This window comes from Salmo salar, unplaced genomic scaffold (assembly GCF_965601325.2).
Source record: "Salmo salar unplaced genomic scaffold, fSalSal1 ptg000306l, whole genome shotgun sequence".
Taxonomy (NCBI): Eukaryota; Metazoa; Chordata; class Actinopteri; order Salmoniformes; family Salmonidae; genus Salmo; species Salmo salar.
In genome coordinates, this window is record NW_027675347.1 from 891,226 (window position 1) to 909,896 (window position 18,671).

At 42.8% G+C, this 18,671-nt stretch overlaps 1 protein-coding gene across 1 annotated transcript; it reads right to left on the reverse strand.

The window, feature by feature from the left end:
- Positions 1-14,795: 14,795 nt before the first annotated feature.
- LOC145875681 (uncharacterized) lies at positions 14,796-18,319 on the reverse strand. Its single transcript, XM_082971519.1, has 2 exons — positions 18,005-18,319; positions 14,796-17,617 (listed from the first exon to the last, which is right to left on the reverse strand). The coding sequence occupies exons 1-2, from the start codon at positions 18,081-18,083 to the stop codon at positions 15,960-15,962; spliced, it is 1,737 nt and encodes a 578-aa protein (XP_082827645.1). The 5' UTR covers positions 18,084-18,319; the 3' UTR covers positions 14,796-15,959.
- Positions 18,320-18,671: the final 352 nt, after the last annotated feature.

Below are 18,671 nucleotides of genomic sequence, written 5' to 3' on the forward strand. Positions count from 1 at the left end.
TTCCAGACACTATCCGAAATAGTAAAGAAGTGTCACGCGCATGGCGCAATTCGTGACAATAAAATTCTAAGTATTCCATTACCGTACTTCGAAGCATGTCAACCGCTGTTTAACCTGTTGGGTCTAGGGGGCAGCATTTGCACGTCTGGATAAAAAAAATGTACCCGATTTAATCTGGTTACTAATCCTACCCAGTAACTAGAATATGCATATACTTATTATATATGGATAGAAAACACTCTAAAGTTTCCAAAACTGTTTGAATGGTGTCTGTGAGTATAACAGAACTCATTTGGCAGGCAAAACCCTGAGACATTTTCTGACAGGAAGTGGATACCTGATGTGTTGTATTGACTTTAAAGCTATCCCATTGAAAAACACAGGGGTTTAGGAATATTTTGGCACTTCCTATTGCTTCCACTAGATGTCACCAGCCTTTACAAAGTGTTTTGAGTCTTCTGGAGGGAGATCTGACCGAACAAGAGCCATGGAACGGTGATGTCCCATTAGACACCTGGCGCGCTACTTCATGTTGGGTACCCTCGTTCCAATACGTTATAAAAGGCTATGCATTCGTCCACCTTGAATATTATTCATGTTCTGGTTAAAAAAGGCCCTAATGATTTATGCTATACAACGTTTGACATGTTTGAACGAACGGAAATATATTTTTTCCCCTCGTTCACGACGAGAAGTCCGGCTGGCTTACATCATGTGCTAACGAGACGGAGATTTTTGGACATAAATGATGAGCTTTTTTGAACAAAACTACATTCGTTATGGACCTGTGATACCTGGAAGTGACATCTGATGAAGAGAATCAAAGGTAATGGATTATTTACATAGTATTTTCGATTTTAGATCTCCCCAACATGACGTCTAGTCTGTATCGCAACGCGTATTTTTCTGGGCACAGTGCTCAGATTATTGCAAAGTGTGATTTCCCAGTAAGGTTATTTTTAAATCTGGCAAGTTGATTGCGTTCAAAAGATGTAAATCTATAATTCTTTAAATGACAATATAATATTTTAACAATGTTTTCTAATTTTAATTATTTAATTTCTGACGCTGACTTGACTGCCGGTTATTGGAGGGAAACGATTTCCTCAACATCAATGCCATAGTAAAACGCTGTTTTTGTATATAAATATGAACTTGATAGAACTAAAAATGCATGCATTGTCTAACATAATGTCCTAGGAGTGTCATCTGATGGAGATTGTAAAAGGTTAGTGTATCATTTTAGCTGGTTTTATGGTTTTGGTGACCCTGTCTTTGACTTGACGAAACATTACACACAACTCTTGTAAATGTACTGTCCTAACATACTCTAAATTTATGCTTTCGCCGTAAAACCTTTTTGAAATCGTAAAACGTGGTTAGATTAAGGAGATGTTTATCTTTCAAATGGTGTAACATAGTTGTATTTTTGAAAAATTTGAATTTTGACATTTATTTGGATTCAAATTTGCCGCTCTTGAAATGCACCTGCTGTTGATGGAGTGCACCACAGGTGGCACGCTAGCGTCCCACCTAGCCCCAAGAGGTTAAAATAAATTTTTACGACATTTTTCTCGTAGAAAAGCGATAATATTCCGACAGGGAATCTCCTTTTCGGCAAACAGAGGAAAAAATCCCAAAGGCGGGGGCGGTCGGGGTCACGAGCATAAGCCCAGTGTCCCTTGATCGGCCACTTGAGAAAGGCGATAATGTGTTTCAGCCTGGGGCTGGAATGACGACATTCTGTTTTTTCCCGGGCTCTGAGCGCCTATGGACGACGTGGGAAGTGTCACGTTAGAGCAGAGATCCTTAGTAAATGATAGAGATGGAAAAGAAGTTCAAAAAATGGTCAGACAGGCCACTTCCTGTAAAGGAATCTCTCAGGTTTTGACCTGCCATTTGAGTTCTGTTATACTCACAGACACCATTCAAACAGTTTTAGAAAATTTAGGGTGTTTTCTATCCATATGTAATAAGTATATGCATATTCTAGTTACTGGGTAGGAGTGGTAACCAGATTAAATCGGGTATGTTTTTTATCCAGCCGTGTCAATACTGCCCCCTATCCTAAACAGGTTAATCTAGCCACACTGTCCGATTTCAAAAAGGCTTTACAACGAAAGCAAAACATTAGATTATGTCAGCAGAGTACCAAGCCAGAAATAATCAGACACCCATTTTTCAAGCTAGCATATAATGTCACCAAAACCCAGAAGACAGCTAAATGCAGCACTCACCTTTGATGATCTTCATCAGATGACAACCCTAGGACATTATGTTATACAATACATGCATGTTTTGTTCAATCAAGTTCATATTTATATCAAAAACCAGCTTTTTACATTAGCATGTGACGTTCAGAACTAGCATACCCCCAGCAAACTTCCGGGGAATTCGCTAACATTTTACTAAATTACTCACGATAAACGTTCACAAAAAGCATAACAATTATTTTAAGAATTATAGATACAGACCTCCTCTATGCACTCGATATGTCCGATTTTAAAATAGCTTTTTGGTGAAAGCACATTTTGCAATATTCTAAGTACATAGCCCAGGCATCACGGGCTAGCTATTTAGACACCCGGCAAGTTTAGCACTCACCATAATCATATTTACTATTATAAAAGTTTGATTACCTTTTGTTGTCTTCGTCAGAATGCACTCCCAGGACTGCTACTTCAATAACAAATGTTGGTTTGGTCCAAAATAATCCATCGTTATATCCGAATAGCGGCGTTTTGTTCGTGCGTTCCAGACACTATCCGAAATGGTAAAGAAGGGTCGCGCGCATGGCGCAATTCGTGACAAAAAAATTCTTAATATTCCATTACCGTACTTCGAAGCATGTCAACCGCTGTTTAACCTCTCTAGGCTAGGCGGGACGAATTCGTCCCACCTACGTAACAGCCAGTGTAATCCAGTGGCGCGATTTTCAAAACGTTAAAAATCCTATTACTTCAATTTCTCAAACATATGACTATTTTACAGCCATTTAAATGAGGCCTCACCCCCTGGTTACACTAGTGACCATATCCCCCGCGCATCCCACAAAGGTGGAGGTGTTGCTAACATTTACGATAGCAAATTTCAATTTACAAAAAAAACAACAACGTTTTCGTCTTTTGAGCTTCTAGTCATGAAATATATGCAGCCTACTCAATCACTTTTTATAGCTACTGTTTACAGGCCTCCTGGGCCATATACAGCGTTCCTCACTGAGTTCCCTGAATTCCTATCGGACATTGTAGTCTTAGCAGATAATATTCACATTTTTGGTGACTTTAATATTCACATGGAAAAGTCCACAGACCCCCTCCAAAAGGCTTTCGGAGCCATCATCGACTCAGTCCAACATGTCTCTGGACCTACTCACTGCCACAGTCATACTCTGGATCTAGTTATGTCCCATGGAATAAATGTTGTGGATCTTAATGTTTTTCCTCATAATCCTGGACTATCGGACCACCATTTTATTATGTTCGCAATCACAACAAATAATCTGCTCAGACCCCAATCAAGAAGCATTAAAAGTCATGCTATAAATTCTCAGACAACCCAAAGATTCCTTGATGCCCTTCCAGACTCCCTCTGCCTGCCCAAGGATGTCGGAGGACAAAAATCAGTAAACCACCTAACTGAGGAACTCAATTTAACTTTGCGCAATACCCTAGATGCAGTTGCACCCCTAAAAACTAAAAACATTTGTCATAAGAAACTAGCTCCCTGGTATACAGAAAATACATGAGCTCTGAAGCAAGCTTCCAGAAAATTGGAACGGAAATGGCGCCACACCAAACTAGAAGTCTTCCGACTTGCTCGGAAAGACAGTACCGTGCCGTATCGAAGAGCCCTCACTGCTGCTCGATCATCCTATTTTTCCAACTTAACCTGTTATGGCTAGTTGGCAGTATTTTCACGGCCGGATAAAAAAACGTTCCGATTTAATCTGGTTATTACTCCTGCCCAGAAACTAGAATATGCATATAATTATTAGCTTTGGATAGAAAACACTCCAAAGTTTCTAAAACTGTTTGAATGGTGTCTGTGAGTATAACAGAACTCAAATGGCAGGCAAACACCTGAGAAGATTCTGTACAGGAAGTACCCTGTCTGACCATTTCTTGGCCTTTTTTGCCATCTCTTACCACAACAAAGGATCTCTGCGGTAACGTGACACTTTCTGATGCTCCCATAGGCTCTCAGAAGGCGGCAGAACTTTGAATTATGACTCTGCTCTCTGCTCTCTATGACTCTGCTCTCTCTCAAAAATGGGTGTCTGATTATTTCTGGCTGGGTACTCTCCTGACATAATCTAATGTTTTGCTTTCGTTGTAAAGCCTTTTTGAAATCGGACAATGTGTTTAGATAAAGGATCGTCTTGTCTTTAAAATGGTGTAAAATAGTCATATGTTTGAGAAATTGAAGTAATAGCATTTTTAAGGTATTTGAATATCGCGCCACTCGATTCCACTGGCTGTTGACTAGGTGGGACGATTTCGTCCCACATACCCTAGAGAGGTTAACCTGTTGGGTCTAGGGGGCAGCATTTGCACGTCTGGATAAAAAAAATGTACCCGATTTAATCTGGTTACTAATCCTACCCAGTAACTAGAATATGCATATACTTATTATATATGGATAGAAAACACTCTAAAGTTTCCAAAACTTTTTGAATGGTGTCTGTGAGTATAACAGAACTCATTTGGCAGGCAAAACCCTGAGACATTTTCTGACAGGAAGTGGATACCTGATGTGTTGTATTGACTTTAAAGCTATCCCATTGAAAAACACAGGGGTTTAGGAATATTTTGGCACTTCCTATTGCTTCCACTAGATGTCACCAGCCTTTACAAAGTGTTTTGAGTCTTCTGGAGGGAGATCTGACCGAACAAGAGCCATGGAACGGTGATGTCCCATTAGACACCTGGCGCGCTACTTCATGTTGGGTACCCTCGTTCCAATACGTTATAAAAGGCTATGCATTCGTCCACCTTGAATATTATTCATGTTCTGGTTAAAAAAGGCCCTAATGATTTATGCTATACAACGTTTGACATGTTTGAACGAACGGAAATATATTTTTTCCCCTCGTTCATGACGAGAAGTCCGGCTGGCTTACATCATGTGCTAACGAGACGGAGATTTTTGGACATAAATGATGAGCTTTTTTGAACAAAACTACATTCGTTATGGACCTGTGATACCTGGAAGTGACATCTGATGAAGAGAATCAAAGGTAATGGATTATTTACATAGTATTTTCGATTTTAGATCTCCCCAACATGACGTCTAGTCTGTATCGCAACGCGTATTTTTCTGGGCACAGTGCTCAGATTATTGCAAAGTGTGATTTCCCAGTAAGGTTATTTTTAAATCTGGCAAGTTGATTGCGTTCAAAAGATGTAAATCTATAATTCTTTAAATGACAATATAATATTTTACCAATGTTTTCTAATTTTAATTATTTAATTTGTGACGCTGACTTGACTGCCGGTTATTGGAGGGAAACGATTTCCTCAACATCAATGCCATAGTAAAACGCTGTTTTTGTATATAAATATGAACTTGATAGAACTAAAAATGCATGCATTGTCTAACATAATGTCCTAGGAGTGTCATCTGATGGAGATTGTAAAAGGTTAGTGTATCATTTTAGCTGGTTTTATGGTTTTGGTGACCCTGTCTTTGACTTGACAAAACATTACACACAACTCTTGTAAATGTACTGTCCTAACATACTCTAAATTTATGCTTTCGCCGTAAAACCTTTTTGAAATCGTAAAACGTGGTTAGATTAAGGAGATGTTTATCTTTCAAATGGTGTAACATAGTTGTATTTTTGAAAAATTTTAATTTTGACATTTATTTGGATTCAAATTTGCCGCTCTTGAAATGCACCTGCTGTTGATGGAGTGCACCACAGGTGGCACGCTAGCGTCCCACCTAGCCCCAAGAGGTTAAAAGAGGAAGTAAACATAGACAAAGCTATATTAAAATTGTCAGTCTAGAGCACCAGTGAAAGGGATTTCGAAATGGGAGAAGTTAGGAGCAATTTATATAAGGACGGTATTTGGTATCATGATAAGTTACCAATACTACCTAAGTCATTGTGAAGAGATGCGGCAAGATTGACAAATGGGCAGAGCCATGTGTCAAAAGGGGGGATAGTAGAGCAGGTTCGGAAACACTTTGTGGCCTATTGGATAACGAACTACTTAAAAAACATTTTTTATAATAGATAAGTATATTAAATGGGAAGAAGCGGTCCCAAATTACTGGGTGGACATGATTAGGGTAGTTGGTTTACTAGGATCTATCTCTTTAAATAATGGATTACATTTTAGCTGATCAGGTAAACCATATAGAATGCCAGAGTTAGGGAGGCCAGAACAGGTAGACATAGAAGTTGAAGATATACTAACAGAACACGTGGTTAACTAAACCCGTATGTCCGAGACTTTGTGTCCAACAGGTGAATTACAGGAGAAGATGATTCACTCAATCCAACCAGGAGACTGGGTGTGGATCCAGTCCCTGAGGAGAAAAGAACTGGAAGCAGCCACGGTGGGAGGGCCCATACCAAGTGTTCCTGGTAATAGCCTTCGCGGTGAGAATAGCTGAAAGAGCTACCTGGGTTCATATCACACATTGCGGGAGGGTATTACACACTGACGCTGTCGAACAATCAGAGTTAGGAGAAGAACCGAATACCAATAAGGTTCGGGGGTTACCTCTCTAACGAAGATTCCCTAACCCGCCCGATCCTCACTGTGTGCGTTCATAGAAGTGAAAGTTTGGGTTAGCCTCTAGCCAGTGATATATTCACCGGGAGGGGGTGGGGCTTTACAGGGGTACTGGTCAGTCTGAGCTGTCTGATTGTGTAAGCCATATTCCTAATACACCATGAACCACTCGAGAAGTCAGAAAGTGGTAACTTGACCCATAGTGTAGAAGATGAGGAGTTTTTATGGCCTAGGTACAAAAGGTCACTCGATCTGGATAAAAAGGAAGTGAGAGTAGAGTTAGGGAAGGATGTCTCAATAGAGTTCTCTGCAGACCAAATGGGGTCCCTAACCTCCTGGCAGTCTAGGACTCGGACTTCATGGGGAAGATATGTGTAGATCCCGGTGTAACTCATGGAATCAGGTCATAGCTCACACAGAGAGAGAAGGCTATGTCTATCCACACACCCAATATAGAAACAGATGGTGTATAGTGAAAGCCAGGGTTTTTGACTGCAATCCAGAGCAAGGGAAGTATTGCTTGAAGATAGGAATGACCATTAAAAGCATAAAGAAAGAGGATTTAGGGTTATGGTATGTTGGCCTTGACCAGACCATTGTCGACACTGCGGTACCATTCCGAGTAGTAGAGGTTAGGACAGGAGATAGTTCTACCGCCAGCCAGAATACCAGTAGTACCCCTGATAAAACGGACATTACCCGTGTAGTCATCCAGAGCCAAGGACCGGTGAGGATAGTTCAGACGAAAGATCTTAAGGAAGTGATTGAGGTGGAGACTTGGTTTGGGGATTCCAACCTATGGCTGGAATGGATTCAGTATACAGCTAGATCAGTAGCTAAAGAAGAAGGTTATGCCTGTGCAACAGCCAAACTTCAGTTGACAACCATCCCCTTTCTACCCGATGGAATTAATTTACCAAGGGGAATGGCCTGAATGGTAAAGCTGTTCATGAAGGCAAGGAAGCCAGACAGTTGCACTGATCTGCATTATCTGTATCCTATGTGCCCATTAGATCCAGACTTCCCCCTTTCACAGTCGCAGGAGGAGACTATTATTGTGTGGCTCGACACAACACACACGGATGGAACGTAGGGGAAGTAAGAACATGCAATAGGACAGAGAATGTTACAACTGACACGACAATGAGGGACCTGACTGGGTGGTTGAGTTCCGAGGACTTTAGTAAGATAAAAAGGCCGAGAGCGGATGTCTGGTGGTTGTGTGGAGGTATGAAGCTGTGGCCAAACCTGCCTGCAAATTGGACTGGTATTTGTGCATTGGTACTGTTAGGCATGCCCTTCACCCTTATACAACACAAAGACCTAGTGCCAGGTGAAAGAGAGGGGAGGAGTGCTCCGTCAGGGTCCTTTGATGATAGAATTTACATTGATAGCATTGGGGTTCAAGGGGGGTGCCTGATGAGTTTAAAGCTAGGAATCAGATATGGGCTGGATTGGAATCAAGTCTTTTTTGGTGGTCGACTCTCAATAAAAATGTGAATTGGATAAATTACATTTATTATAACCAACAGCGTTTCATCAACTATACCAGAGAGGCAATTCCAGGGTTAGCTGAACAGACAGCTGCGACCACTTTGATGGTATGGCAGAATAAAATAGCTTTGGATATGCTTCTGGCTGAAAAGGGTGGTGTGTGTGTGATGTTCGGATCTGAATGCCGGTCTAAACAATTTAGCTCAGGAGTTAGCAGAAAATTCCGGGGTGGACACGGCACTCACGGGATGGTTTGATAGTACGTTCGGAAAATGGAAAAAGGTTGTAATCACTGTGTTGTGGGCTGCTTTCACCTGTATGACTGTGTTGATATTATGTGGTTGTTGTTTGGTCCCTTGTGCGAGAGGTCTCATTTCCAGGGCTCTGGAGAAATCGATGACGGAGCAGATGGTGAGATACGGACCGATTCCAAGTTCAGACCAGTGGGATGACAAATACCTACCGCCGAGCCTGGTGCAGGATTCATTCAATTACGAGGAGCCCATGTTTAGCAAGACTGTTTCTCTAAATGAAGGTCATAGCAAAAATCCTAATCCGAAGAGTTATGACTGGACATAGGCTTAGAACAGTCATTGATAAGTATGTAATGAAAATACATGTATTCGTTTTCTTTGATCTAGTTTGATTTTGTGTGACATTTCTGAATCCAATAAAAATAGATGTGTTATAGTGTATGTGAAATATTTAGCCTATAGGGTGGATTGTAATGGAAATAATATGATTAAAGTTTTGACTAAATGATTTCACCCTGAAAAGGTATAACCAAGTGATTATAAGATGAATGTACTAATGTGTGTGTTTCGGAAAAGTTGAAGCTTAACCTCTCTAGGCTAGGCGGGACGAATTCGTCCCACCTACGTAACAGCGACTGCTATCCTGTGGCGCGATTTTCAAAACCTTAAAAATCCTATTACTTCAATTTCTCAAACATATGACTATTTTACAGCCATTTAAAGACAAGACTCTCGTTAATCTAACCACACTGTCCGATATCAAAAAGGCTTTACAACGAAAGCAAAACATTAGATTATGTCAGCAGAGTACCAAGCCAGAAATAATCAGACACCCATTTTTCAAGCCAGCATATAATGTCACCAAAACCCAGAAGACAGCTAAATGCAGCACTCACCTTTGATGATCTTCATCAGATGACAACCCTAGGACATTATGTTATACAATACATGCATGTTTTGTTCAATCAAGTTCATATTTATATCAAAAAACAGCTTTTTACATTAGCATGTGACGTTCAGAACTAGCATACCCCCCGCAAACTTCCGGGGAATTCGCTAACATTTTACTAAATTACTCACGATAAACGTTCACAAAAAGCATAACAATTATTTTAAGAATTATAGATACAGACCTCCTCTATGCACTCGATATGTCCGATTTTAAAATAGCTTTTTGGTGAAAGCACATTTTGCAATATTCTAAGTACATAGCCCAGCCATCACGGGCTCGCTATTTAGACACCCGGCAAGTTTAGCACTCACCAATATCAGATTTACTATTATAAAAGTTTGATTACCTTTTGTTGTCTTCGTCAGAATGCACACCCAGAACTGCTACTTCAATAACAAATGTTGGTTTGGTCCAAAATAATCCATCGTTATATCCGAATAGCGGCGTTTTGTTCGTGCGTCCCAGACACTATCCGAAATGGTAAATCAGGGTCGTGCGCATGGCGCAATTCGTGACAAAAAAAATCTAAATATTCCATTACCGTACTTCGAAGCATGTCAACCGCTGTTTAAAATCCATTTTTATGCCATTTTTCTCGTAAAAAAGCGATAATATTCCGACCGGGAATGTCCATTTAGCTAAACAGAGGAAAGAAAACAAAGCTTTCGGTCGACGCGGGCACGAGCCTGAGTCTCACAGTACTGTAACCAGCCACTACCCAAACGCGCTACTTTGTTTCAGCCAGAGCCTGCAAAGCCATGATTCAGCATTTTGCTGCCTTCTGAGACCCTATGGCAGCCGTAGGAAGTGTCACGGGACAGCTAAGATCCTCACTCTTCAATAAACAGAGACAAGAAGAACGACACCTTGTCAGACAGGCCACTTCCTGCATGAAATCTTCTCAGGTTTTTGCCTGCCATATGAGTTCTGTTATACTCACAGACACCATTCAAACAGTTTAAGAAACTTTAGGGTGTTTTCTATCCAAAGCCAGTAATTATATGCATATTCTAGTTACTGGGCAGGAGTAGTAACCAGATTAAATCGGGTACGTTTTTTTATCCAGCCGTGAAAATACTGCCCCCTAGCCATAACAGGTTAACCTGTTAGGGCTAGGGGGCAGTATTGACACGGCTGGATAAAAAAAACATACCCGATTTAAGGAAGTGATTGAGGTGGAGACTTGGTTTGGGGATTCCAACCTATGGCTGGAATGGATTCAGTATACAGCTAGATCAGTAGCTAAAGAAGAAGGTTATGCCCCCCCGAGAGGGGGAACCTGATCCTAGATCATAATGAATCAGATTACAAGGAGAGGGGGACCTGATCCTAGATCAGAATGAATCAGATTACATGGAGAGGGGGGACCTGATCCTGGATCATAATGAATCAGATTACATGGAGGGGTGGACCTAATCCTAGATCAAAATGAATCATATTACATGGAGAAGGGGGACCTGATCCTAGATCATAATGCATCAGATTACATGGAGAGGGGGAACCTGATCCTATGTCATAATGAATCAGATTACATGGAGAGGGAGGACCTAATCCTAGATCATAATGAATCAGATTACATGGAGAGGGGGGGACCATATCCTAGATCATAATGAATCAGATTACATGGAGAGGGGGGACCTGATCCTAGATCATAATGAATCAGATTACATGGAGAGGAGGGACCAGATCTTAGATCATAATGAATCAGATTACATGGAGAGGGGGGACCTGATCCTAGATTATGATGAATCAGATTACATGGAGAGGGGGTACCTGATCCTAGATCATAATGAATCAGATTACATGGAGAGGGGGGGACCTGATCCTAGAACATAATGAATCAGATTACATGGATAGGGAGGACCTGATCCTAGATCATAATGAATCAGATTACATGGAGAGGAGGGGACCTGATCCTAGATCATAATGAATCAGATTACATGGAGAGGAGGACCTGATCCTAGATCATAATGAATCAGATTACATGGAGAGGGGGGACCTGATCCTAGATCATAATGAATCAGATTACATGGAGAGGGGGGACCTGATCCTAGATCATAATGAATCAGATTACATGGAGAGGGGGGACCTGATCCTAGATCATAATGAATCAGATTACATGGAGAGGGGGGGACCTGATCCTAGATCGTAATGAATCAGATTACATGGAGAGCCGGATATATACACTGCTCAAAAAATAAAGGGAACACTTAAACAACACAATGTAACTCCAAGTCAATCACACTTCTGTGAAATCAAACTGTCCACTTAGGAAGCAACACTGATTGACAATACATTTCACATGCTGTTGTGCAAATGGAATAGACAACAGGTGGAAATTATAGGCAATTAGCAAGACACCCCCAATAAAGGAGTGGTTCTACAGGTGGGGACCACAGACCACTTCTCAGTTCCTATGCTTCCTGGCTGATGTTTTGGTCACTTTTGAATGCTGGCGGTGCTTTCACTCTAGTGGTAGCATGAGATGGAGTCTACAACCCACACAAGTGGCTCAGGTAGTGCAGCTCATCCAGGATGGCACATCAATGCGAGCTGTGGCAAGAAGGTTTGCTGTGTCTGTCAGCATAGTGTCCAGAGCATGGAGGCGCTACCAGGAGACAGGCCAGTACATCAGGAGACGTGGAGGAGACCGTAGGAGGGCAACAACCCAGCAGCAGGACCGCTACCTCTGCCTTTGTGCAAGGAGGAGCAGGAGAAGCACTGCCAGAGCCCTGCAAAATGACCTCCAGCAGGCCACAAATGTGCATGTGTCTGCTCAAACGGTCAGAAACAGACTCCATGAGGGTGGTATGAGGGCCCGACGTCCACAGGTGGGGGTTGTGCTTACAGCCCAACACCATGCAGGACGTTTGGCATTTGCCAGAGAACCCCAAGATTGGCAAATTCGCCACTGGCGCCCTGTGCTCTTCACAGATGAAAGCAGGTTCACACTGAGCACGTGACAGACGTGACAGAGTCTGGAGACGCCGTGAAGAACGTTCTGCTGCCTGCAACATCCTCCAGCATGACCGGTTTGGTGGTGGGTCAGTCATGGTGTGGGGTGGCATTTCTTTGGGGGGCCGCACAGCCCTCCATGTGCTCGCCAGAGGTAGCCTGACTGCCATTAGGTACCGGGATGAGATCCTCAGACCCCTTGTGAGACCATATGCTGGTGCGGTTGGCCCTGGGTTCCTCCTAATGCAAGACAATGCTAGACCTCATGTGGCTGGAGTGTGTCAGCAGTTCCTGCAAGAGGAAGGCATTGATGCTATGGACTGGCCCGCCCGTTCCCCAGACCTGAATCCAATTGAGCACATCTGGGACGTCATGTCTCGCTCCATCCACCAACGCCACGTTGCACCACAGACTGTCCAGGAGTTGGCGGATGCTTTAGTCCAGGTCTGGGAGGAGATCCCTCAGGAGACCATCCGCCACCTCATCAGGAGCATGCCCAGGCGTTGTAGGGAGGTCATACAGGCACGTGGAGGCCACACACACTACTGAGCCTCATTTTGACTTGTTTTAAGGACATTACATCAAAGTTGGATCAGCCTGTAGTGTGGTTTTCCACTTTAATTTTGTGTGTGACTCCAAATCCAGACCTCCATGGGTTGATAAATTGGATTTCCATTGATTATTTTTGTGTGGTTTTGTTGTCAGCACATTCAACTATGTAAAGAAAAAAGTATTTCATAAGATTATTTCTTTCATTAAGATCTAGGATGTGTTGTTTAAGTGTTCCCTTTATTTTTTTGAGCAGTATATAATATACCCTACTATTTTTTAATATTTAATATGCCATAAACTATTGTTTTTTTTAAGTTTCATTAATTCATTGTAATTAAGTTAATCATTATGACACACCCCTCTCTATTGTCATTGGTTGCACTAATTGCACTGTTCGTCTACATAACCTGGTTCAAGTATTGATAACATCACCCTGAAGAAGGCATAGTGATGCTGAAACGTTGGTAAATACCCAATAAATGACTGGGAGTTTATATATGGAGTGTGCGACTCTCTTTATTTTGATAGTTCATAACTCTTATGTATTTGCCATCTTTTTGTGTTTTTCAGGCAGCCTGGGAAAGAACTGAAAAAACTCACTAAAGAGTCAAGACAGAGACACCAGAAAGACCCAAGAAGACTTGGATGCAGCATCTGAGGACAGAGAGGGATGTTCAGAACTCACTCAGTCTGGTAAGTTGGTGAGGGTAGACTTGGAGGCTGCTTACCTGACATGGAGGAAGTCCCCCCCCCCCCCATTATGTTGGAACATCATGTTTATTTGTTTGAATCTTGTCTTTGTTTGTGATCAGGTTAGAAGAGAATGACTCCTCAACCCAAGAGGCCCTGGAGCAGCTGTGATCAGGTTAGAAGAGAATGACTCCTCAACCCAAGAGGCCCTGGAGCAGCTGTGATCAGGTTAGAAGAGAATGACTCCTCAACCCAAGAGGCCCTGGAGCAGCTGTGATCAGGTTAGAAGAGAATGACTCCTCAACCCAAGAGGCCCTGGAGCAGCTGTGATCAGGTTAGAAGAGAATGACTCCTCAACCCAGGAGGCCCTGGAGCAGCTGTGATCAGGTTAGAAGAGAATGACTCCTCAACCCAAGAGGCCCTGGAGCAGCTGTGATCAGGTTAGACTCCTCAACCCAAGAGGCCCTGGAGCAGCAGTGAGAGAGCAGCAGTGTGGAAGTATTTGGGGAAATTTAAGGAAGGTTTCCTGGAAAAGAGGATTGACTGTTATGTAAAGGGTCAGAGCCACTGAGAGGACAAAATATTAAGGATACCTTCCTAATATTGAGTTACGCCTGGTCAGTTTGTCATGGAATTAAATGTGTCCTTAATGTTTTGTGTTAATTACATAATAATTATACATTTATGATTGAAGGTTATGAGAGAACCCCCACATCACTAGCTTCTCTTTATTCAACCTGCCATCTACCCACCTGGGGACTGAGGGTTATGAGAGAACCCCCACATCACTAGCTTGCATGTTCTGCAGCCTTGTAAAGATAAGGAGGGGACGACTGGGAGGCAGGTTGGCATTTATTGTCATGAATCTTGCCATGGAGGCAGTTCAGCAAAGTATTCCCTAGCTGGCACAGGCACAAAGTAATACAATCCGATTTAAATCCTAACCTCAACCCTAACCACACTGCTAATCCTTCCCTTAAATTAAGACCATAAAACAACATTATTTTCCACAGCCAATTCTGACTTTGCAGCTGACATATCTAGAGGAAATCGCACAGTTCTGCCTCCAGGTCAAGATTCATGACAAACGTCAACATGAGACAGGGAGAAGCAATGTAAAAATCAATAACAAAATTGTTTTCACAATTAACATGCTTTTTCTTGTTTCAAGTATGTTTTATTATGAAAAGTACAATATATCCATGTATACTTGTTCAACTATGGAGCGTATGTCCACATATAATTATACAATTTGTTTTTCCAACATAAAAGACAAGAAATGATCACATTGGTATTTTAACGGTGTTATTGTAAGAGTTTAAATGTTTAAACAGAGGATACATCTAAAACAGGATAAAACAAGTGCAGTATGTTGTGAGAATGTTACTTTAACGTCGACTCATAACGTCACACTATAACTTCATGGGAGTCTTGTGAAAAGACTGCATGTTGTTTTGGGTGGATTGAGTGACGTCTTCATCAACATTTTGCAGAATATTCCGGTAATATTTTCACCTCTTGTCGGCTGCAGACATTCATAAGGAGTTCCAGTAGTTTATTTGCCATTTGCAGGTATTAAAAGTAATACATACATTGTAATTCCTTGTTGGATCTCTCTCACATACAGGACAGTACGTACCAGAGGAGGCTGCTGAGGGGAGGACGGCTCATAATAATGTCTGGAACAGAGTGAATGAAATGGAACACATGGAAACCACGTGTTTGATACCATTCCACTTATTCCACTCCAGCCATTACAAGCCTGTCCTCCCTAAATAAGGTCCCACCAACCTCCTGTGGTACAAACACAAACAGTAAAACACATAATAAAATCACACTGTGTGTGTGCGTGTGTCAGAGTGTGTGTCGTTTGTGTGTGTGAATGTGTGTGTGTGTGTGTGTGTGTCCAGTGTGTGTGTGTGTATGTGTGTGTCCAGTGTGTGTGTGTGTGTGTCCAGTGTGTGTGTGTGTGTGTCCAGTGTGTGTGTGTGTGTGTGTGTGTGTGTGTCCAGTGTGTGTGTGTGTTCGATGTGTGTGTGTGTGTGTTCGATGTGTGTGTGTGTTCGATGTGTGTGTGTCCAGTGTGTGTGTGTGTGTCCAGTGTGTGTGTGTGTGTCCAGTGTGTGTGTGTGTGTGTGTGTGTGTGTGTGTGTGTGTTTGTGTGTGTGTCCAGTGTGTGTGTGTGTCAGTGTGTGTGTGTCCAGTGTGTGTGTGTGTGTGTGTGTCAGTGTGTGCGTGTGTGTGTGTGTGTGTGTGTGTGTGTGTGTGTGTGTGTGTGTGTGTGTGTGTGTGTGTGTGTGTGTTTGTGTCCAGTTATTATTTCAGGGACACTGAGTCACCAACATCATAAACCCTAAACGCTGGATAGAGGGGCTCAGTGAATGTGGAGGTGAATGTGATCAGGTGGGTCAGTGTGTCAGAGGAGGCTCTATAGAAGGACAGAGTGCCGGCTGACCAGTCCAGATACACTCCTACTCTGTGGGGGCTGGAGGAGGGGACGTCTATGGTAGTGGAGTTATTATTATACCAGCTGGAGGAGGGGACGTCTATGGTAGTGGAGTTATTATTATACCAGCTGGAGGAGGGGACGTCTATGGTAGTGGAGTTATTATTATACCAGCTGGAGGAGGGGACGTCTATGGTAGTGGAGTTATTATTATACCAGCTGGAGGAGGGGACGTCTATGGTAGTGGAGTTATTATTGTGCCAGCTGGAGGAGGGGACGTCTATGGTAGTGGAGTTATTATTATACCAGCTGGAGGAGGGGACGTCTATGGTAGTGGAGTTATTATTATACCAGCTGGAGGAGGGGACGTCTATGGTAGTGGAGTTATTATTATACCAGCTGGAGGAGGGGACGTCTATGGTAGTGGAGTTATTATTATACCAGCTGGAGGAGGGGACGTCTATGGTAGTGGAGTTATTATTATACCAGCTGGAGGAGGGGACGTCTATGGTAGTGGAGTTATTATTATACCAGCTGGAGGAGGGGACGTCTATGGTAGTGGAGTTATTATTATACCAGCTGGAGGAGGGGACGTCTATGGTAGTGGAGTTATTATTATACCAGCTGGAGGAGGGGACGTCTATGGTAGTGGAGTTATTATTATACCAGCTGGAGGAGGGGACGTCTATGGTAGTGGAGTTATTATTATACCAGCTGGAGGAGGGGACGTCTATGGTAGTGGAGTTATTATTATACCAGCTGGAGGAGGGGACGTCTATGGTAGTGGAGTTATTATTATACCAGCTGGAGGAGGGGACGTCTATGGTAGTGGAGTTATTATTATACCAGCTGGAGGAGGGGACGTCTATGGTAGTGGAGTTATTATTATACCAGCTGGAGGAGGGGACGTCTATGGTAGTGGAGTTATTATTATACCAGCTGGAGGAGGGGACGTCTATGGTAGTGGAGTTATTATTATACCAGCTGGAGGAGGGGACGTCTATGGTAGTGGAGTTATTATTATACCAGCTGGAGGAGGGGACGTCTATGGTAGTGGAGTTATTATTATACCAGCTGGAGGAGGGGACGTCTATGGTAGTGGGATTATTATTATACCAGCTGGAGGAGGGGACGTCTATGGTAGTGGAGTTATTATTATACCAGCTGGAGGAGGGGACGTCTATGGTAGTGGAGTTATTATTATGCCTGGCAATGTAACTGTAGTCAGAGCAGAACAGACACCAGGACTTGTCATTACATCCAAGCCAACAGTCATCACCCCTTCCTCTCCTGCTGATTCCTTTATATGCCACTCCTATACCAGCCCCCATTATCCCACTCCACTCTACCTCCCAGTAACAGCGCCCAGTCAGACCCTCTCTACACAGCACCTGTCTACAGACCTCAAATCTCTCTGGGTGATCAGGATACGGCTGCTCCTCTGTCCTCCATGTCACCTTTCTGTTCTCCTCAGACAGAGAGAGGCGTCTGTTTACTGTGTTTAGGTCCAGTGTGAGATCACAGACATCTGATGGATGAAACCAGACACAATATTAGAAATCATCATCATTCACATTAGAATGTTAACTCACTTTTCACTAATTCATTTAATGTAGATGTTTCTAGGTATCAAAAGGACAAGTTAAGGTAACTTGAGACTTGTTGAATGATCATATGTTATACTGTATGGTAATATAAAACACACTTATTCACATTAATTACACACACACACACAGACACACACACACACACACACACACATCAACTCTTTGTAAACGTTGGTGTCCCTGATTTCTGCTTCTGTAGAACTACAGATGATATTTAATATGACCAAGTCAGTAATGATGGTGGTCTTTGACTTAACTTGAATTAAGACTTATTCTTAGTCATATTCTTCACAGCAGTCAACACTCACATTTTCTAAGTCCAGGTTTCATTCTGTTCTCTCCACCATGTTCCACACTGTAGCGGTAAGCAGAAGAACAGACAGTCATTGAGGGATACACCTGAACTCTCACACACACACACACACACACACACACACACACACACACACACACACACACACACACACACACACACACACACACACACACACACACACACACTGGTCAAGCGTTGGTAAGAGCGTTTTCTGTGTGTGTGAGTCCAGTGTGTGTGTGTGAGTCCAGTGTGTGTGTGTGTGTGTGAGTACAGTGTGTGTGTGTGTGTGTGTGAGTCCAGTGTGTGTGTGAGTCCAGTGTGTGTGTGTGTGTGTGTGAGTCCAGTGTGTGTGTGTGTGAGTCCAGTGTGTGTGTGTGTGAGTCCAGTGTGTGTGTGTGTGTGTGTGTGAGTCCAGTGTGTGTGTGTGTGAGTCCAGTGTGTGTGTGTGTGAGTCCAGTGTGTGTGAGTGTGTGTGTGTGAGTCCAGTGTGTGTGAGTCCAGTGTGTGTGTGTGTGTGTGTGTGAGTCCAGTGTGTGTGTGTCCAGTGTGTGTGTCCAGTGTGTGTGTCCAGTGTGTGAGTGTGTATTTGTCCTGTGTGTGTGTGTGTGTCCTGTGTGTGTGTGTCCTGTGTGTGTGTGTGTGTGTGTGTGTGTCCTGTG